The sequence below is a fragment of the Ambystoma mexicanum genome, chromosome 4p (genome assembly GCF_040938575.1).
Source record: "Ambystoma mexicanum isolate Mex_15411 chromosome 4p, UKY_AmexF1_1, whole genome shotgun sequence".
Taxonomy (NCBI): Eukaryota; Metazoa; Chordata; class Amphibia; order Caudata; family Ambystomatidae; genus Ambystoma; species Ambystoma mexicanum.
The window spans coordinates 812899243-812922453 of NC_090927.1; the positions used below are offsets into that span (position 1 = coordinate 812899243).

At 44.5% G+C, this 23211-nt stretch overlaps 1 protein-coding gene across 5 annotated transcripts in view; it reads left to right on the top strand.

The window, feature by feature from the left end:
- The window catches only part of LOC138453478 (uncharacterized), a 1096265-nt gene extending 1084763 nt beyond the window's left edge, over positions 1 to 11502 (top strand). For all 5 annotated transcript variants that reach the window (XM_069606374.1, XM_069606376.1, XM_069606373.1 and 2 more), the window contains one exon: positions 9761 to 11502. In XM_069606374.1, the coding sequence (XP_069462475.1) occupies positions 9761 to 11242 (1482 nt within the window). In that variant the 3' untranslated portion in view covers positions 11243 to 11502. The remainder of the gene's footprint in view (positions 1 to 9760) is intronic.
- Positions 11503 to 23211: the final 11709 nt, after the last annotated feature.

Consider the following 23211-nt stretch of genomic DNA (forward strand, 5'->3'; position numbering starts at 1 on the left):
CATTTTGACTGATCGCATTATCAACTTTTGTCATTTGAATAGCATTGATAGAGTTTTCTGGCTTCAGAGTGGTACTCTTCACTCTGTCCTCTAGCGTCTTGACACAATTCTCCACGTGTTCAACTTCTTTGGCTATGCGCAGTACCACCTCCAAATCCGGGTCGTCTTCAGCCCATAGTCTCTCTCTAATTTTAGCGCTGTTACACTCCAGCATGAACTGATCCCTGAGCCTTTCATCTAGTTATGGTCCGAATTTGCAATTCTTAGCTAATTTTCTCAGGACAGTTATAAATTGTTCCACACTCTCTCCACTCTCTTGCGACCTCTTGCCAAACTTATACCTTTCCAATATTGTACTCAGTTTCTTCTCATAGTGTTTATTCAATTTAGCAATGCATTTTTTGCATTCATTCATATCCCCTTCATCATCAGGTAAGTTCGGCAAGTCCTCATACTTCTCTTGTCCTGCCGGTCCCAAACAGTGAAGTAACAGTGATTTCTTTCTCCCCACACTGTAATTTGCTCCACAAACCACTGAAGCATAGTGCTCAAACGAGTTCAACCATCTTTTCCATGGTAAGTTTGGTTCTCCAGCTTCAAGCAGAAACATGGCTGGTGGTGGGACAGTGTGTATTGCCATATTGCCAGCTACAGACTAGTCAGCTGCTCCTCTGTTACTAATGATTGCTGCAGACCTCTTTGTTATTTAATTGCAAGGCTCTTCTTCTCCCACATCTAATACATTCCTTGTGTGTTTGGTGCGCAGATTCTTGAGTGTCACATATATCCCTATAATATAACTATTGTTAGCTCTTATTGCTTTATGTAGATACTGGGACGAGTAGGAGCAGGAGCGGATTGCACGATCCTCATTTACAAGCAGATACTGGGACGAGTAGGAGCAGGAGCAGATTGCCTGATCCTCATCTACAATTATTCCCCTTTTTTTTATTTTTTTTTTAACTTAATATAAGCTTCATCACATGCGTTGTCTTCATAAATAAAAATCGCTGCTTATTTTCAACATCTTCATGAAATAGGAGCTTATAATAGTTCACAGTGGCTGTAACTGTAATCCGACTTAAGATGGCCGCCCTTGCGTGACGTGCGTCACGATGTCACAGGTTCTTTTCTTTAATATGCCAAGCTTTCCTTACTGCTACGGGCTCGCGGCAAGCTCCGGATGAGGTTTACTTTCAATGCGCGGCTCGAGATGCACACGCGCTCGCACGGCAAACAACAACCGTGAGTTCAATTGGGCATAATATAAATGTACTTCTACACGCAGAATAGTAAATAGTTTGTATCATTCCCAACTATACATGAAGACAAGGGTCCTTTCGCGCTCACCTGGAACTTCAGATTAGTTGGCTCCCATCTAATGATTGCTCTCCAAAACTTCCTCGTCGCCAATGTAGCATCACGGAGGAGGAGACAGTTGTATAAATGTAACTGGGATTTTATTAATACAAATAAGTAGGAGTATAGGTATTAAAAGGGGATAAATATATAGGGAGGCTCTGAAGGGGGGTCCTCAGTCTCTCCAACCGTCCCTTGAATGTTCTCTCCTCTCCTCCACATTCCCTTCTGGAATCCCTGTAGATTCCACATCAGTGCAGCAGATGTCACCATGCTACAGTAAGTGAGGCGTGGTCACTCCAGTCGTTGTTAGCTCTCATATCGATAACCCTTTTAGCCATTGAGGGACTTACAAAGATGTAGTCAAGTGTACTTCTGGATTTGGCATTGCTCCACGTAGGTTGCCCTGGATAGTCACTGTTGGTTCTACCATTTAAGATTTTGAAGTCCCATGTATTAAGGAAGTTAAACCATAGTAGTCCCTCGGGGTTCGCCTCTGGATGCCACATCCTGCCTATACTCTTCAATGAGGGATTGTTACTTCTGCCCACTGGTCCCACTATATGGCAGTTGAAATAACCTGCAATTATTACAAGATTATTTTCTGTGTCAATCATCCAGTCGATCAGCAAATCGTGACAAGCTTCCTGAATAAGGTCTCTACAAGAAGATTCTAGCTCAACCGCTAGCACAAATTCGTCCATATTAGAAAGGATCCGAGTTGACTTTAAAGGATGTAGAATTCCAATAAGGAGGCCCCCATATGGTCTTCCCCTGGGTCCCTTTTTGGCTAATTCCTGGTGGATAGTGTAGCCATTTAAAAGGGCCCGAGAGGTAAGCCACGTCTCTTGAAGACAAACTTAGGTATGACCTGCTAACATGGGGGGTTGAGCCATCTATGGATAATAAATGGCTAAAACCCCAACAATTCTATGTAACTAAGCTTTGATCGCTTTGGGTTAGTGACAGTGCAGGGAGAGACTCAGCGAGCCATTTGAGAACATTCTGAACATCTGCTAGCTGTACTGAGTTGCCTTTAGGTAACTGCAGTGCCATAATTTCTTCAGTTTTAGTGCTCGGCCGTTGCATTGGCCATTGTGGATCAGTTATGTTAGTGTCAGCATCTACTTCAATGTCCACTTCCCATAGACTGGCTTTAAAGTTACAGATCAAATTAGCTGTTGCTAAAAATCTACAATGAATTGCTGATGTGTTGGAGTTCTTTGCTTTCAATGGTTCGACAAATTCAAATTCCTCCGATCTCAGCACTCTCAGCTGTGGGATGGAGTGTAGTCTGGTCATCAGCGCTGATCTAGAGATCCAATCATGGTCACTGTTTTGGTACATGTTCTTGATAATGCAAGTCCTTCCGCCTTGAGGCAATATAGTATTACCTTTGTCATCATATGGCAGTACAATTTTTGGAGCAGATACAATATCAATTTCAGGTGGATTAATTGGGTCAGTATTTGTGGCACGCATAGCAGGATTCACCTCCTGCTCACTTAGACAGAATGAAGGCTCTATATCCATCTCTTCAGCTGGATTTGAGGTAATACTCTTATTCAGATCCACCTGTTCAGTTGGATGTTCGGTGGTACTCTTATCGAGAATGAGCCAACTAGTCAATTTGCCCTCCTTGCCCGTGGTACCTTTGCGCGCTCGGATCGCTTTCCGTTTTACTTTTCTCTGCCCCTGTTTGGGGGTACTACCTTCTGTGGGTATGGATATTTCCTCTTCCGGCTCTACTATGTAAGGTAGTATTATGGTGGCAACTTGGCGCTTTTTCCTCGCAATCGCTCTTCTGGCCATTCGTCGCTGTTTGCGCGAGAAATAGACATCCACATTCGTTGTAGAGTTTAGATCATGGTCTGCTATTTCCGGGCATTCTGGCAGAGTGATGTTCCCTTCCTTCTGCACAGGCTCCATGTGACTGTTGTTAACTGTGTTTCCTGCCGGTAAGGTAAGGGTGACTTCTAGTATCCTCCCGGACATCTGCAGCAGAATATTTAAAGCAAATTGTAAGGATGGCACCAAAGATTGCAGATCCCCCAATGTAGTTTGACTTTCCCCTTGCTCTCTACTGCGGTCTGGTTCCGGTGATTCCAAATGTACGTCCAGATTAGAAGAAGCAGATAGTCTGTTAGCTATTTCTCGTTGTGAATCGATAGGCCAATGTTGATAGCCGTCGATCTGGTTGCTAATAGGGGAGTCAGGGATCTCTGCATAGATAAGCAGAGTTCCAATAATGAGTTGTTATCAATAGCACTTTCTCCTAATGCATCTACTGCATCTATGGTGTTATTCATGCTTTGGCTGCCAGTCACTTTTTCCGCAGGTAGCGGTGAGATTATTGTATTTAAGGTACCAGGGAGCGGAAAAAAGTCAGTAATTGCACCTTTCTCCACAGGTGCTACTTTGGATCCTTTATATCCGTTCGTATTAGATGCGGGCGTTTTGCTCCTCTGGTTGCGCAGATTATATCTCGTCACTGAGCAATTCTTGACTGTAAGCATTGTTAAAGTTGTGACACTGCTTGGATTGGTGGTCACTCAAGAATCTGTGCAAAGTGGTTGCTAATAGAGGGGCTAAATTGCCGCACAGTCTTACAGACCGTAAGTTTGTATGCCTCTTGGCCCTTAAATCAGGCAAAGCCAGGCAGTGCTGATAATGGGGATCTATTCAGTATTGTCACAGTGGCTATTACTGTATGGCGGCTTATTAATAGTTCAAGTACTCCTAGCGCCCCGTTCCGGTATCAGGGGTAATATCTGCAGTCTACCAGATAGGAGATTCAAGTGCTTGTTAATATGACTATTAATGCCTTGTGCATAATACCAGGATCAAAGGCGTTGCACACAGTCTCCTGGAAAAGGCAGTCAAATGGCACCAACAACTTTCAGGTATAGGACGGCAGGGTGTGGATGAAATTCTAAATAATGGGACAAGTTTGTGTAATCTTGTCCAGGCAGGGTTTTTATATGTCAGCAGCCTAGTCTTAGCAGAGTATCTTATGTACTGGCCCCTGCGCTGGCCCCTCTCTTCCCCTTACAGTAGTTCGTAATAAGTCACTCCTTCCCCTTTTCTTTCCGGCTTATGGTGTCACTGCGCCTTCCTCCATGCAATACTACTCTTGCGGGAGCCAGGAGAAATAATTGGGAAGGGGAGGAAATATATCTATAGGGCACCCTCCTGGTCTACCCCTGGAGAGCCACTGAATTACTGCAGGTCCTAATAGAGGGGGTTACTGGCCACACTATACGGCACACAATGCACGTATTCATATACGTACGGTTCGAGTGCCAATCCTGGTAAGCCGCTAAATTACTGGTGCCCATGCCAGAAGGGATGGCTGGTCACAGTATAGAGCACACAGTACTCCTTCAACTCGTACCGCTCTGTTGCCGCTCCTCACCTTCTCCGGTTTAGTAGCATCAGAGGAAAGCGCGTTCCCTCGGTTCCTCTCGCTTCCTCTTGCTTTCTCGATGTCGGCTCAGGAGGGTAGGCAACACATCCTCTCCATGGCGGCAGCTCCTGCCCCGCTTCCACCATCTCCGTTTGATAGTTAGAGGAAAGCACCCGGCAGCGAGTGACGAGGCGCGTAAGGATCGTCAAGCCGCACCAGCGTAGTTCGCACCGTTACGAGCAGTGTAGCAGTGGTAACCCGTGGCCGCTTCCGACAATCTTTCCGAATCTAGGCGAATTCCAAAAATATTTAGTAGGTAACAACTCCCTTCCCCACGTTCAGCCCCACGGCGTCTAGAGAGTTTCTTAAAAGAGAAAGGTGGATGGCACATTTCTATCAGTCTTGCACACTTTGGCTTAGTGGCACAATTCAACAGTTCAATCTTGGGTTTCAAACTTCTGGTAGTCAATCACTTCCTTAGGCTTCATCTGCCTTGTCATCGATACTCTTTTCACATCACAGTTCTGCACAGGCTTCCCTCTGCTGAGCTGGAGCCTGTCTCGTTGGTAAGGGTTCCCTCCCCCACGTTTTATCTTAAGTATCTTTTCACTGTTCAAGACTTTCGAAACTGCAAAGTTTTACACAGACCTCTGCATGATCACTTCAACCTCTCTTTCAACAATTCTGTAATTCACAATCTTCCTCATCTTGTAACACCAATGCCTCTTGGTACTTGCAGTTCTTATTCTCTTTAGTTTGCCCTCTTTGCCTTTTTCAAATACTTTGCTTTCCTCTTATTCAACTGTCTTTCCTTATTGCGGTTACTTTCTATCCTTTGGCTCCCGCTGTAATATCTTTCATCTCTCATAACATTTCACAGAGACTTTTGAATGTATGACATTGCCTCGCAGGTCCGCTCTTTTACTTTGTATTCTTTTCCTTTACAATTCACCAATTCTTCCATTTGCATTTTATCGGCACACACGCAGCCTTCAACTTTCAGATTACAGTTACTTTCACTTTAACCCAAACCAGACTTTTGTTGCCTTCGATAACTCACTGGTTGTGTTAATTGGCCTTTTCATCTTATTCATGCAGCAGTCAAGGCCATTATCAACGCCTCCTTTGCTCCTCCCCAACTCTGCTGATGGGTTGTGGAAAAGGGGGGATACCATGTCTCACAATTGGGTGCTTCTCCTCCACTTCCCGAGGACCCCCTATCCAGGAGATCCTCCCTCGCTTGTCCAGCCCCCGGGGCCAGGATCCAAAAGCAATGGCCTTTCCCTGGCCACCTAAGTACGGGATCCCCGGGGACTAGGCTGTGAAACACCCTCAGGTTTTTCACACTTTATATCAGGCACACATATACAAGTGAGATGTCCGTAAACTACAGTATTCCACCCAGTTTGCCTAGTTTGCTGTCTGATATGCCATCTAATGTGCTTAGTGTCTGTCATGATGCCTACCTCCAAGGAGCCAGGTCCGACCCAGCAACCCCAGAGGCAGGCATCATTCCCCCCCAGGGAAGTGCCAGCGGGCCCAAGCTGGGGCCCTTTGGACACACAGTCCTGGCGCCTTAGGCACCAGGCTCATGTTGGACCCCTGTCCTGGCGCCTTAGGCGCCAGGCTCATAAAGCTAGACATGTGTTCAAGTGTTTTAATGTGCACTTACCTGATGCAGACCATGCTGCTACATCCAGGCCCTCTTGAGGCCTGAATGGAACTACTTTACCTGTGGGACTACTTTCCACCTGGGTGTTGTCGGGGAAGGATACATACCTGATCGGTGGAAGGATACCTGGAACTTCTTCCAAAGCTATTTAAACCACGCCCGATAAGCAACTCACGCTTCGCGTTGTTCTGCTCCTCGCAGCTGGACGCTCACCGTGTCAGCTCCTGCATCTGGACTTCAGCCACGCCTGTCAGCATCCTGGGTCACCTGCTAAGAGAGAATTGGAGAGAAAGAAGACCTTACCTGCTAAAGCTGCATCACGGAGACATCACACCAACGATCCTGAAAGGGAAGACATCATTTTTAAAAGCATTTCGCTTCGATCGCTGCAGCGCTGCATTTCACTCACCTTTCCTGGGCACCTCCATCTTCAGCAGCGATCATCCGGATCCGCAGCCACTTCCCAGAGCCTAGAGAGAAAAAGACAAGAACACAAGGTGAGAGAAGGAAGGGAATAGGAAAAGCTCAGTTTCCTTCTAAGACTTACCTGTTTGGTCATTTCAATTTCATTTCGGGTCCTGCCGCTTCCTGGCATTCCGGACCCCGGCCCCTATGGGGAAAAAAGACAAAGACATTGAATGAGCGAATGCAAAGACATTACCTGAACGCTCATCCAGAACTTACCTGTCATTTAATGGAACTGCACGTTTCACTTCGGGTCGGCGCCATATCTCCGGCATTCCGAACCCCGGCCCCTAAGGGGAAAAAGACATAAGCGTTAGCGCTTGCTGCAATAAGACAATGAACATTATTATTAAGCTTGAACTTTGAACTTGCTACAGAACTCTTACAGCGCCTTACCTGAATAGTCAAGCTTATTTGAACTCCCATCAAACTTCAATCCAGTGAAGTAACTGGGTTTCAACGCGCCCCTGCATCAGAAGCAGGATGGAGAACTCATCCTTCCAGACCCTAAGGTGAGACTTCACGGGGAATCGTGGAAGGGTATCATGGAGGGTTGGAAGGGAGTGGAAGGCTTGAGCATTATTCCGTCAGTAGGTAATACTCCCTTTTCACGCACAGGGGAATATTCCTGCGAGCGAGAGAAGCCAGAGTAGAGGGGCCCTACCTGTCCATCCTCAGAGTCCTGTGCTTCACCACTGAAGAAGCATCAGCACTCGAAGCCAGACCTGCGCCTCCGTGGGAATCAGGTGAGCGTGACAGTGTCTTACTTTCTTCATAATTCATACACAAAGTTAACTAGAGGTTTACTCAAAGTAGTGATCAATAGTTCCATCAAGTCTGTACATCTACAGGCCTACTGCAATACCATACACTGTAGTTAGCCTTCAGAGCTTGCTTTACAATTATGCCTTGTAAAGTCTGTCCATGTAGAAGTATGGTCTACCTCGAGGGGAAGCCACTATGCCCGTCTGAGGGTGAAAGTTGTGTGTAGCTCTCCCCCTCTGGACTGGGGATAAACATTCACTTCCAGGTTTTGGTTTCTTCTTAGAGGAATGACTCACTTCCCTGGGTCAACATTATCCTCCAATACAAAAGACACAGTTCCAGCACTTCTCTTTGGCACACTGCTTACCTTTTAACACTTTGTATCAGAAAGTCTTTTCAGCTCTGGTTACCAGGAAAATGATTCCCTTCTCCTGGTCTCTTTTTACTTTCAATTTGGTGTCAATGTTCAACACCACCAGGGGAAATTACTCCCTTCCCCTGGCTTCTTTCACTTTGCTTTCACAGTTCAACACTTTCAGCCTTTTACTTTGAGGGTTCCAGGCCCAGGCTTCCCCGTCTCCAGTCTTGGGAAGACTTAGTTAACTCCTCAGCCAAGTACTGCCATGAGGAAGATGATTTGTACTCCTCTTCTCTTGTGGGTGCGGGCCCCAGACCTGTATTTCTCTGCTGCTTTGATTTGCAGACCTGGTTCACTCTCCTGCCAGGTACTGTCACAAAGATGACTTGTAGGGATCCTCGTTTGTGGGTGCGGGTCCGAGGCCCATATTTCTCTTCTTTGTATTTAGGTACTTGGAGCCCTTTTCTCCCAAGTACTGTCACTAGGAAGATGACTCGTGGGGGTTTGTGTGTGTAACTTTCACAATTTCTCCTTGGGTCCCAGACCCTTCTTGGCTTCTTCCTAGGACTCACAACCCTTGCAGCATATGGATTAAGCCCTGCTATTCTCCCTATGTCCCAGCCGGTCCGACAGTCACCCCCATTCTCTTTAGGGTCTCCTGCGCATGCTAGTTGCTCTTTTGGGAACTAGAGTTGGCCATCCGTTCCTCCTCTGCGGTCATCAGCTTCTCGCGGCTGCTTCTGTGACCTGTGATACCGGCAATGTGATTATCGCTCTGGGACCCCAAGGACCACCAGTTTACGGGGACTTTTCCTCTGCCTGGTCTTGTCCGATCCTGAAGAGCCACCTTCTGCAACTCGCCAGCTTCTTCTGCTCTCTGGTCTCTGTAGTTTCGCTGCTCCTGCACCTAATAGCTTCAACACCTGCTGTTGCTCGGGGGCTGGCTTGACAGCCCGCTTAACAGTATAGCAAGTCCTTCTTTTGTTTTTATCGTAAGCAGACACTGAAGACTAGACAGTTCATTCAAGTTTCCTGCATTGCTCCTCTTTGCTCCACACCTCCTCCTAGTCCCGGTACTTGTTAAGTAGGTCTCCCCTTAGGTAGTCCCTGCTCTTCCTCATCTCAGTAGTTATTACGTTTTTGGGCTTTCAGATATGCATGAAAGTATGGGATATGGAGTTGGGTTCTATTGGATAGGAAGGTGTATAGGATTTGTGTGGAGGGTTGTTATGCCATGTTCTCCCGAGATGTTCTCCTTTGTCCCCAGAGAGGGATGTCTCTTCCCATGAGATCCTCCCACTAAGTACCACCCCCATGGGGACTAACGGGTAGCAGCCTCACCACCCTGGCCTCATGGGAAGGGGCTCCCCCTCGGGGAGAGGTGACGACATCTCGGGATTCGTCACACAGTATTTATTAAAGACGGTTGGGGAGACAGACACATCCCATATCAAATGTGGATGAAATCTATAATTTATTCTGTTCCTTAAGTGACATAATTAAGGGATGTTTACTTGCTAGATGTTTGCAATGAAACATATACTCTTTGGATTTTAAAAACAATCATTGTGGATTTCTGAATTTGCTAGTGGCCGCAATAGTAATAAATACACGCTTTTCACAGGAATTCTGGCGTCCAAATGCATGTTATTTCATTTAAAAAACATTTGTGGAGACATCAATTATGAGATCACAAAAACCACAAAATGTTCTTTTTTTTCTTGTTTGATTTTAGGTCATGTCCCCAGAAGAACTGTCTGATGCTGGAGTCATTGGAATTGAGGATGTCTGGAGCAATGATGCACAACTACTAAGAAAAACCTATTGGAGTGACTGGTTTATGGATAATGAACAGGAACTAGCAAGGCCAGGTTATACACTACATCAGGAAAACAGAGTAGCTTCCAAACCTCAGAACGCTAGCAGGTTATTTGGGGAACTGGAGGAGCTGTATGCCATTGAGGCCAAGATCTGGAATGAAAATCTGAAAATTGAACAACTTCGTGAGCTTGAACGAAGAGGAAAAGTTAGCAAAGAAAATTCACTCTGTAACCTTACTGCAGAACGGCTGTCTTTCTTGGCGGAACTTGAAAAGGAGAGGCACGAGGTAGAAGAAATGGAGAATAATTTAGCAAAGGAGGGTGCAATAAAGAAAAGAAAACTAAGAAAGATACTTGAGTTGAACAAAAACAACAGTCACCACAAAAATGAGACTTCCAAGTACAATGTTGCGTCCGCATTTAAACCTGTCACTCCAGCGACTGACCGTCTTAATGGACCCAGCTGCCGAATGGTTTATGGTAATAAAAACCGCAAGGGACGAAACTGTATTAATGCTATGAAGTCAAGTTCAGCAGGTGTGTCTGGCATTGTCCAAACTTCAATGAGACAGCTCGAGAATAAACAAGTTAATCAAGCAGAGGCTCACAAGGACATTCAGGATAGCACTGAATGCAAAGAACAGGACAGCCGGATGGTTCAAGGCAGTGAAAGTAATACGAAGGATGCACCTAGCTCATCAAATGGTGCAGAACAAGTAAAGTTAAATCTAGCTCCGGCCTTTAGCGCCTTCAAAAAATGTCCTGAGCAGTGTGGCATTATTGCTTCTGGTGAACATGCTTGTCCAAAACCACGAAAAGCAATGCTTGCAAAACCTTGTAATCCATCTTTTGGATCAGGGGTACCTGTGAACTATAATAACGTAATGCCTAAAGACCTAGAAACACAGGAATCGGTACACGTCTGCAGAGCCAAAATAAACCTCAAAGAAAATGAAGCCAAACCTGAAGTTATGTTAAACATTTCACCTGTAGAACTTCAAAAAACACTGGCATGCACAGATACTGAAAATACACTTGCACCTAGAGTGTCTCAGATGTGTTCTAGATTCAAGTCTCAGCAAGGAAGCAATAACTATGGGTCAGGTGAAAAATGTGATCCTGAACAAAATGTTGCAGTTGTTCATAACTCTCCAGGTCGGTCAGAAGAAAAATACCTTTCCACATTTACCTTTTCTCAAGTAAGGGAGAAGCAAGAATCTCTGGAAGCCAAAACCAAGACAAACCAGGTGTACCATACTAATACAGGAGACATCCATTTGGTGGAAAGACTAACAAAACTCGAAAACGCATGTTTAAAATCAAAGAAACAAGACGTATCAGATTTACATGGAGACATGTTCCTTGAAAATGACTCCAAAAAAGCAAGATCTGGGTAGGTGCTACATGCAGGTATCCCCAGTGACGTTTAAATGCGTTTTCATGTGATGAATTACAAATGAACATCAGAGTAAATTTAAAGAATGCAAGTCTGTCCTCTTGGCTTGCAAGATTTGACTGAGCATGTCAGTAAAATAAAAGACTTGAGATCTCATCTAGATAAATCAAGGTTCAAGGTTTGTATTGGCATTCAGGATTGTGCCTTTGCATGCAAACAAAGGCAAAACAAATAAAAAGACATCTTGATAAAAAATGTAAACCACTTTGTTCTTTTTTTCTGAATAATTTAGTAAATCAAAATGCATTTAGGAAATGATTGACTCCATGACAGTTGTCAGCCAATTATATTGTGGCATGGGTGGGGTCTGGGTACTGGGCAGAAATGGATGGCAGAGAATATATCTGGTGACGATTTCATTAGCGAGAAACTAAAAGCAGAGCGAGAATTTGAAAATATATTTGTTTAATTACAGAACCAGCCATACGCCTGAAAATGTATATCCGTACAATTGCTTCAAATGCCTTCTCTGTTTGGGGAAACTTACTTTAACAAGACTACCCCAGTAGTCTTGTTAAGGGCCGGGGAAACAACATGGATAGATACACCTGCACTACCAAACCCTTAGTTGATACTTAACATATCCAGATACCTAATTACAGAGTCTACAACAATGACAATGGTATATGAATCTCTTACACTATTACCATTTTATTACATTCCAAAACATTTAATTTACTTGTTTTAAAACAAATATACAGTAAAAACACACAACAAAGCGTGCGTTTCCCTCCTACACAAAATTACTTAGAAACCGCCTCTAAATAAATCTATTAAATGAATGTCAACAACAGAACAGCAGTGTATTATATACTTATTCCCTCTTAAAACTTCATTTTGCTTTCTGTCAGAAAGCTTATTTTTTTAAGGCTATGTATGCTCCAATTCACCAGGATATCTCGTTCCTGTATATCACTTCCCCACTCAACAGGTTTCAGTTCCTCACATAGCATATTCTGGAACTTTCATCAGGAGTACGATTGTTCAATTGTGCCACACAATGGAGGTTTTAATGGAGTTTTCTTAGTGTGTAGGCAAAGCATTCATCGCTCAATCTCTTCTTATTTTATTAATGTGCCACGTTTGCATTAAAAACAACACCTTCCTGTAAAAATCTGAACTGAACTTGACTTCCCCAACCATTCTAATGTTTTCAAATGTTTTAATGTTTTATTTTGCAGTCATTCCCCTTTCGATTGATCAGAGGTGTTGGTCTTTTTCTTGACACCACGGTCATCAAAGAGTTTAAAATCACTCTTCAAAATATTCTTTTTGCCCTGCTCTGACCCTGCCTGGCCCATACAGAATTTTCTTTGGCTTTCTTCAAATGATTTTGTTTGTTTTTTCATTCCTCTTTAACCGGCTGCTGGAAATCAGACCATTCACCAACGATGCAGTTCCTCGCGGGGAATTTATATTGATAGGTTAGGTATTAATTAACAAAACTTGTTGTAAATCCTAATGATAATTTCTTCATTGAAGAATTTGCTGACATGATTATTTTTAGACACACACTGTGACAAAATTCTATTCTAGCAGGAAGAAGTGCACTATGTTATGTTATTGGGCATTTGTATAGCGCCTTATATACCATTGGTATGATCTCAAAGCGCTGTGGGTTGAACACCCTGGGGGACCGTAGTCCAGGTCAGCGGAGAGAGTAGGGTAGTAAATTGTGCTTGGGTGCACTCAGTATGTGTGCAGCCAGTGTGGTGTATGTGGTGGGTTGCTGCATTCTAATGCTAGGGGTGGTGCTGTGGTTGTGTGAGATCAGTAGAAGGTGTGCAGTAATTGACCTCAGTATCTGCATTTTGGCGGCGGTGGAGCTTGTGTATGAGATTGTGTGTGCAACTAGGCCGGTCTTTCATGTTGAGATGCCAGATTCCAAATCTTTACTGGGCTAAGCGATTGCAGGTCTTTGGTAGTCCGATAGACCTGCGTCTATGGTCATCTCTGTGTCTCGTTGAGTCTGTAATTGTTTATAGGATGACACATTCTCATTGTGCAGTTAACATCTAGTTCTGTTCTATCGGATTTATGAGTTCACCCTAGATATGATGACTGGTACTCAGTGAACCCTAAGGTCAAGCAAAGGACCAGGGCGTGTTTTTTGTGGTGTGTCTGACTGAAATTGTTACTTGCAGCAGAGGTTTGAGTGTTCCTGGTCTGGTGTGAGGTTTGAGTATTGATAACAGGTGACAGCACATCGATATCACTTGCAGGAGCTTGCCATGCCAGATTCCTTGCCTGATTTAAGAGCGTATTCCCTTGAAGGTGGAATAAAGTCAGTCCATTTCTAAGGCTGGGCAATAAGCGCTAGTGGGCCCCTTTTTCCAGGTACCGGGTAACTGTTTACAGCAAGTGGTTGGGTATTCGAGTTGTAGTTTATGGTTTGAATAGTGGGATTATAATGCATCATTGTCCCGTGCAAGAGTCGAGTGTGCTAGAGAGCTCATCTGATAGGAGAGCGTAGTGCATATCTGCAAGATACAAAAGAGTAAGCCCAATAAAAGCTTCAGAACATAGTTGATACTGCGCCCTGGGCAACAGAGTTCAGTGGGCAACAGAGTTCAGGGCCTCAATTCCCAGACAGATCAGTGTAAGCATCACTTGATCCGAGACCACATTGCATACCTGGTGGACAAGATCAGGCCCAATCGTATTGTTTGAAACTTAAGTGGTTTTGTAGTTCTGTGCATTAATTCCCAGATAAGTAAGATTAACAAAGATAGACCTCTCCTCGACTGGTAACATAGTGCATACATGGAGGAAGGTAATGATCAGGCTCAGTCATGGCGTAAGAACATAAGTGCTATTAGGGCTCAGGTCTGGAGTCTTGGGTATTAGTTGACAGATAAATCGAGATAAAGATCTCCTGGTCTGAGAAAGCAGTGTATGGCTGGTGGAGGACAATGAGCAAGCCCAATCATAGCATAAGAGCGCAAGTGGTACTATGTCTGGGGTTTGGCGTCGTGGGCATTACATTTGTAGAGTGGTTTAGGGTGGCACAGTCATCTTATTAGCTCATGGGAGCAGCTGGGCATGTATTGCCGAGCCTGTAGGAGGCCAGCAGGTTCCTAGCATTGAAATTAATTGATCACTAGAGCCGGCTTCCATGCCCCGGTTGTTCTTATCTCCCCGTATTGTTGGGATTCCAACCCATTTCTGGCAGGTTGAGTGGCGAAAACGGTCCCTTACTTGATTTTAGGGAAAGAGCCAGGTTTTGAGTGCTTTCTGGAAAGCCATGTAGTCTTGGCTGTGTCGAATGTGGGGAGGCAGTGAGTTCCACAATGTTGGCGCCAGAGTTGAGTAGGCAGACCCTCCAATCCTGGCTGAATTAGAGGCAAGAACCACTCGGAGGAGGGCTTTGATTGACCTTAGGGTGCGGGTTGGGAGGTAAGGCATGATCTTTGTTTGTAGGTATTTGGGGCCAGCTTTGTGCACCTCTCAGTGAGTGAAGCACAGGATTTTGAAGGTGGCCCTTCGTCCAAATGGGAGCCATTTTAGGGTACATAGAGCATGTGAGATGTGATCCCTTCCTCCCAGTGCAAGAAGCAGTCTTGATCCTGAGTTTTGGACTCTTTGGAGTTTGTTTAGTTGGTAGGCTGTTGGACCCAGGTAGAGGGAATTTGCATAGTCAAGTCTGGACATCACAATGGACATATTGCAGCCAATCAATTGGGGTAGGTGAGGTAATGGAAGATGCGCTTCAGAAGCCTAAGATGGAAGTGACATGATTTAGATAAATTATTGATGTAGTGAGACCGAGTTTGGTCAGAGTCCATTGTGCAGCCAAGGATTTTGACGGTAGTGGAGGTGGGGGTGTGGGTTGCCGAGGGAGGGTGGCCATGGAGACGGTTGCAGGAATAGAGCTGTATTGCTGCACACCATTATGTCTGGTTTCCCTGCGTTCAGCAGGAGATAGATACTTGTCATCCAGAGGTCAATGTCTGTGAGACATGCTGTTAGGTCAGGGTGAGGATCAGAGGTCGATTTGGGAATTCTCAGGATGATTTGTGTGTCGCCGGTTTAGTTATAGCAGGCGAGGTTGTGAGAGCGGATGATCCCTGGCAGGCACCTTGGGGTACACCAGTGCTCACTGGCGTACGCATGGAAAGAGGGGAGATCAGTGATTTGCTGTCTGTTAGCGAGGAATCAGGCGAGCCATTTAAATACCGAATCTCAGATTCCTAGAGAGTGTAGTCTGTCAAGGAGGATTGTGTGGTTAACGCTGTCAAGGAGAACAAATGCTGTGCATCCTTCAGAGTCTGCAGAGACTCTGAGGTCATCCCAGATAGAGATCAGTGTGGTTTCTGTTCTGTGGCATGGACGGAATCCTGATTGTGCTGGGTCAAGGAGGTTGTTGGATTCCACAAAACAGTTGAGCTGCGAGTATGCAGTGCGGTCCATGAGCTTTGACAAGAATCGGGTGTTGGAGATGGGCCTGTAGTTGATTGGTTGCAGAGGGTCGAGGGATGCTTTCTTTAGAAGGGGTTTGACATGCACGATCATAATCCCAAGCATTTCTATTCCATACAAGAATTATTTTAGCTCGTCTGCAAATTTATGGAAGGGGACTGAACAGTTGTGAACCTCTTGGTCCTGTAAGAATTGTAGCAATGTTCATTTATACTGACCCATGACTACAGTCAAATGTCCCCTCTGCATGAGAACACAAGCAAGTGATAATTCAACATCTGGTGTGCATTATATAATCAATATTTGTATTATTATGGTGAAAATGCTTTACTCTAATCAACCATGTATGCAGAGTGAGGATTTGTGTGTAAAGCTTCTATCTGAGCCAATGTACAGCCTTTTGGAGACGGTGAATGGCCCAGGATCACAGATCAGTCAAGTGGGGATGCTTGGCTGTGAGCCCAGGCTTTTCTGGGTGCAGTTTGCTAATTTTGTAGATTTGGGACTACACATTCCCCTATTGCAGCTTAAGGTGGTGGCACTCATGCACTGAGTTCGAGAATGGCTGTGTTGGGCGTTCAATCGTATGGCTCTACTTTTTACTGAGCAGGAAGTGACACCGCAGGAAAGCGCAATCTTCCCTGAACTGTAAAGTTGGGTTAAACAGCAAGCGGACGAGTGCCTGGGTTTCAAATCCATGCTTTTCTAACTCGACATAAAACTGCTCTATGGTCCTCTGTTCTGTCAGTTCCAAATATCCCAATACTAAGGGCAGGAATGGAAACTGAGGAAGAACCCACTTAAAATGTTGCATAATTACACTAATCACAAATAAAATTATATGGTTGTGCTGTTTAAGGATTGGAATGTCTGGCTTTTTAGCTCACTTCATTCTGTATTCTTTTCCAATATAAATAGCGCTAATAGAGTGCAATATGAGGAGTCTAGATACCAGAACTGGCTGAGTAGCTTACACTTAACATGGTCAAACTTTAATCTCTATTCTGAGTTATACATGCTGGATAACATAGTCCTACATAATTGTTATGCATTATGTGAATGCAAGTTGCATTCCCACAAGCAAGCATACCTCGTTACACATTCTCCTAGAGTGAAACACCCCAGTTGATGTGTGTACCTTCCTGTATTCGTTTTTTGTTTGTGTTTTTTTGTAAGAGTGATTGGAAATTCGGTTTAATAAGAGGAACACAAGATCTTTCAGTGAAGATTCCTTTAAGTGATGAAAAAGAGCACGGAGACACAAACGTGCCCAGACCGCACTAGAAGGAGCTTCAAAAAATGAATCACGGGATGCTGCAGTGCAATTTTGCACGGCATTTTTATTACAGATACATCTAAAAAGGGCTCAGGGCGGCCGCCACAGCTGGTGCTTGTTCGCGCTAACACTCATGTGCCCCCATGGTGTGTAAATACATTCCTTTAAGTCATATGTAAGCAGTTGGCTTGTGCCAAGAGTCTGCATTATGTCTGTTACCATAGAGTACTCCGCAGCCCGCTGTCCCACAAAAAAACAAGAGTACTAAACACATCAATTAACCACCCCCTTCCCAGCAGTCTGCTCAGGCGTAGGTCCCTTGTCTGCTACAACTAGGGAATCCAAATGCACCTTGCAGATAAGGTCAACAAGGGTGAAAACTCAAGTTGCTTGTGTTCATATTCTGAGATGCGACACTCCCAGCATTAAACTGGTTTGGCAATGTCTGATCACATTATTAGATGTCACAGTAAAGGCATTTCCCACCCTATCTCTGCAGGAAATCACACTTGAAAATAAGAAATGACTATCTTAATGCTCGACTGGATTCAGGGTTGATTATACACCTCTGCTGTTTTCATGGCTCTGTACATCCAACAGAAGGGAATTCAGTAATGGAGAGGCTTAGAGTGCTGCTTAACGGACTCTGCAACGGCATTTGACAGTCAACAGAGGACAGGTTTCGCCATACATTTAATAACTGAGGCATGCAAACTGATTATCAAGGAAACGTATAGCTTCATAGGTAGCGTAACCAAAGAAATCCCAACCTCGAAAATTTGTGAACAAGGGTGTGCACTAGAATTGATACTTTTTAGCTTCAACATAGCACATATACCAGAGGCACCGTTAATAATTTCCTCACCCACAAAACCTTGCTACACCCCATCTGAAGTGGTTAGGAAAACGGTTCCATTGGATTCCATGCACATAGGCCTATGGCAACCTAGTATTATTCTAATAAGAATGGTTGATCCCATTGCTGGTACACAGATTGTTTACATTTAGAACTGGTGCAGATTAAGTACCTGACAGTCTCATTTAATGATATACTGTCCAGGGTCACCAATCAGGATACTTCACTTAACAAATGTATTCAACTAATGGCTGAATACAGACTTTTTAGATCCGGGCACTAAAACGTACTAAAATATAAAGGTCCACGCACGCTATAGGTATGATCATTCTTCTACGCTTCTGTCGACTTGTAACAACCAGGAAAAATAAGAAACTTGTACTGCAAGTCATCTTCGGGGTCATTCAGTCAAAGATTAAACAGAGAAAGGTAGAGAGCATACCGCCATTGCTTCTATTTTGGTAGAATGGGCTGAGGGTACACTCTCCAACCAGGGCCCGTAGTGGAAGCCTCCAAACAACAATAATGTGCTAAGTACTAAAACAAAATTAATGTTAGAGCAAGTCTTTATGAAAATAATTCTTCATTAAATTAAAAAATTTACGAGAAACCAATCACCCCCTGCTGTAATGTAGTGCACAGTAACACAGGCTGAATAAATCCTTATAGACAGTCATGTAAATTAGGAATTGCACTGCAAGAGGAATATAACAAATTGGCAAATAGTTATTTACCAAGGTAAAACTAGTGAGTCAGGCTGCATAGGATGCCTGAACAGGACATTAAGCCAATAGAAGGCCTGGGCCTCTTTAGAACGTTCAACGGCATCAACCAGATCCTTGGGTGCTTCCTAGAGATTCAAGCTGTTCGAAGTTAAGAGAAGCAAAGTGTTTGTTCCAGATGTCGTGAAGGGTTCATAGTGACATTTTCGAACGTCATATTTTCCAAATGCCATTTTTTGCCACCAAAATGCTGAAAAAAAAGTTTTGAATGTTTTTTTAATGTTATTTTTTAAATGGGGGTGTCCCCCCAACCGCCGTTTTTTAAAAAAAGTTTTCGCCAGTTTAACTGGATACCGTCTTGAAGTTGACAAGTGGCTTGAAGCTGCTTGATTGCAGCCTGGATGCACTAGGTAGCTCGACTGGCTTTCTTGCACAGCTTGTCAGGCATAAACTAGCTCTGAGATTATGATGGCAGCCAGGTGCATGTAGCTGGCTCACAGCTCGATTGCGGCTTCACGTATCTGAAGGTCTTGAAACAGACCTTAAGTCCTTTTTGTGGTTTGATGAACCACACAAGTTCCAGAGGTAATGTCGCCTGAGTTTAGTATGCTCCGTCAAGAACCACACAAAGCAGTTAATCTGTTGTGCAACTTCACTCATGGCTGAAGTTAACTGAGGCACCTCCAAGCAATGGATACATATGTTTTGTGGTCCTTTGCTCCTCAGCTGTAGGCAAGCTCCAAGGTTTTTGCAGAAAAGGTCCCTTATGGGCAAGAAAGATTAGGCAAAGGGGTTCTCTCCCTCCTTTGATCAAAGGACTTCAGCTTTTTGGAAGCAAACGTTGAAGCAACAGCAAATAACAATCGGACTGCGAGACTCCCATTCCATTTATAAATAAATCTTTTCATTGGACGTGTGGTTCCCAAGCCTCATGCTTACATTAAATGGGGACCTCTACCTAGCGTAGTGTCCATTATCCTTTGCAGCAAGTCCAGGTGTGCATTGCTGCAGGACAGGGATAAGCATTGAAGGGGAATCCACAATGCTAGAAAGGATCTTTCTTTTGCCAGGACACCCTGCTCCCTAACGCCGCACATATCTAGCCTTCCAAAGAAAAAGGACCCAAACTGCTAAACCATTTCCTATTTATGCCCCAATGTCCAATTTCCCAGTTATATGTTGTGGTTCGTGCCCAGTCCTCAGAAGTCTCCCATTCACATGTGGATAAAGTGAGATTATTGCTTACTATATAAGGAAGGCATGTTATCAAAGTAAGACAGACAAGTGATCACAGTTCAAGGGTGTTTATTAAACTGTAAAAATGGGTGAGATAAACGCCTAATCTAAACCTAAATCTAAGATGGGAGCAAGCTAAGACCATCAAATATTAATACAGTCCTAGTGGAGTCTAGTCAAATAAAAAGGGCCTATACAAAGACAAACCTATTGCCAGTTCTTACCTCTAAATACAAAAGGGAGGGATACCGTTCACAAAGAAAGAAGTGTTCTCAAAAAGGATAAGTCAGGATGTATGAAGCATGGGGAACAAGGCGGGACTCTCAAGCACAGCTCACTTCGGGGCCTTCTGTGCCCAACTCTCTTTATGCAAAGCCTCTTGCTTTAGAGGGCCTGTTGCATCACAAACAACAAACAAAAGTTCCTTCTTCTTTATTTTCACGTTGGGTGATTACACCCGAGGATCCCCCTGAGCCAGGCTCTGATCCCTTTCACAAAGTCGGCCTCCCTCAATCAGGCTCAGACCAATAACTCACTGTGGACATCCCTCAGTTGGGTTCACGTTTGTCACCACAATGCAGTTCCCTTCGTTTTTCAATTCCTCATCGTGTTGCAACCTTCAGGAATCTCAATGTCTTTTTAAACAATTCAATGGGTTACTGGGGTCCCCTTTTCTTAGGTTCCCCTGGTCCAGGCTCAGACCTCCTTCATCTGCTTTCCAAAACACCTATCTCTTTACACAGAGACTTCTGAAGAGCAAGCGCGTCTCGCTGGGGTCACTCCGTGTTTTTATGGCAAGTGTAGGTTTCACTTTATCATTATCTATGTGGTGTTCCCCTCAGTAACACAGTTCACTTCCACCAGCCCGGATTGAAAGGTGGATGCTGGCACTCCTGGAGTATGGGGTCTCGCTGGTATATCGGCCGGGAAATAACGCAGCAGATTAACTGTCAAGGCACCCCAGAGGCAGGGTGGAGGAACATAAAGACATCAGTAGTGAGGAGGCCGACGAGCATGTGCAGCTAATGGCGGAATCAGCAACTCCGAACTCAGTGCCGCTCCAAGAGCTTGAGAAGACGACGGCAGAGGATGAATAGTGCTTCTTGATACTCAAAAGCGGCCCTTCAGCAGTGGTTGTCGAAGTCAGTGGTGGACACCCTGGCACAAAGGACTCAAGAGGCGCGGCTGGCGCCAGAACAGTTGTGGATAGTGAAGGAGGAGCTGACATTTGTCGAGTCAGGGCTGTTGCTCAGAGAAGTCCGCATAGTGGTGCTGATGTGTAAAATCCCACAAGTCATTGAACTGGTGCACCAGGGTAATCAAAGGACAGCGAAAACCAAAGCAAGGTTAAGCCAGAAAGTGTGGCTCCCGGACCTCGAGAAATGGGTGGAAGAGTATGGGCCTCATTACGACCCAGGCGGTAAGTTACCGCCTGGGCCGTGACTTTACCACCATGGCGTAAACTACGTTTACACCATGGTGGTTGGCGGACTTACCGCCCCATTCCGAGGTTGGCGGGGGCGGTAAGTCCCCAATCCCCATTTACCCTTCCCCATTCCCATTTTTGCCCCATAGGGCATAATGGGAGTGGGGAAGGCGTTAATTACGCCACCGTAAATTACGGTGGCGTAATTAACTCCATGGTCCCTTAGCGCCATGGATTTTAACACCTGCTAAAAGCAGGTGTTAAAAGCGCCATGGCGCTAAGGGACCTCGTACTCAGGCGGTAAGGGTCGGCGCTGTTAACGCTGCCGTAAACCCCTTACCGCCTGGGTCGTAATGAGGCCCTATGTGTCGGTCTGTGTGTGGTGAGGCGGCTGCCCCGGCACAGAGAGCCCCTCATTTGAAACGATGCCTGAGGAAGAAGGCCATGGGAGAATGTGCATGCAAACTTTGGGTCCACTGGCAGAGCCACTCACCTCTTAGTGGTGGTTGAGGAATGGTCATGGCAGGCCTCCAGATAAGGTTTGTACCAGGCCTTTTTACGCATTAAAAACTTGTACATACGACAGCTTCATTATAAGTTGACAGAAACCAGAACGCTTCTTTTGATTTTTATCTACTTGGATGTAATTGCAAGCAATGGATAAAGGACTCTGAAACAGAATGCATTTCTCTGAAGCCTTTTAAAAAAATAAACTGCTCACTGATAAAATGAATGGTTTCATTCCATTCAGCGGCTGCTGTGTTTATGCTCATGGAGCAAACAAACACTGTGCATATTTATTTTCCTAGCATTTTAGGATTGTATAACTCATAGTTGCAGTTGAGAATATTTTGTAACAAATTATGCTTTCTTTCTCCAGTGAAAGCAAACCAGTATTGCACAATTGTATTTTTCAGAGTTCCTTTGCTGTGTGCATAATCATGCTTTAGTCTAGTTTACATCCATTCAAACTTGCAGTCAATGGGGTATATTACAGGGAATGGTCAGTGGCAGCTGAGTGTTTGCTCAAGGCTGAGTGATTGTCATTACACCAATCACAGGTGTTGTTATAGCCTCGCAAATCTTCAAGACTACAATTAAAACATCCAAAACATCACTCTCCAGGAAGTGCAAGCACTGTTCAAAAACAAACAAATGAAAGTTACATCTGTAATTGAAAAAGAAACTCAACTAAACCTGTCCCTGTGATAATCCGGATAGGTATTTAACTTTATGTAGCGCTTCATACATGGTTCGTCCAAGATCTAGATACTGTGATTATTATACCTCCGTCGATACTCAATTTACCGACCTCTGAAGGATGTTAGTCAATATGCTAGCTCAGCGGGTTGAGAGATTGTTGCTGCGATCTGCGCGTTATCGCTAGGTTGCAGGTTTGAATCTTGGCAAGGCCAACTCAGCCTTTTATCCTTTCGAGGTTGAAAAAGGAGTCCCGACTTAGGTTTGGTGATAATTGTGATAAATATATTCTATGTACAGTGCTTTGCCAAAAGCGCTATTTATTATTTTTTGTTTTAAAAATGTTTTTATCGGCATTTATGATATACATCAGCAGTTTATCTTTGCCACATATACATGTAATTCTCATTAAAACAGTAATTAACTTTATAACAAAAAACAAACAGTCTTCAACATTAGCTCAGTTCTTGCGGTACACCTCTCCTTGTTGTAAGAGAGATTGTTCATGTGGGGCTATGCCGGGGACGTTCAGCATCAGAGAGCGTCTATTTGAGTTGCTCCTTTGCAGTGGCCCAGTCCTCAGCGGTTCCCTGCTTGATTCTGGGATAGCCTGGAGGTGCTGACGGAGCTCCACCTGCACAAAGGGTTGACTGCGAGCCCCTGACTGTAGATTGCTATCGGCCGTAGTTTAGGCTTTCTGATTTAGAGATGCCTGGATTATCTGCCCGACATTCCCGTTAATTGACGACCATGCGTCACTGGAAGGCTGCTCTCC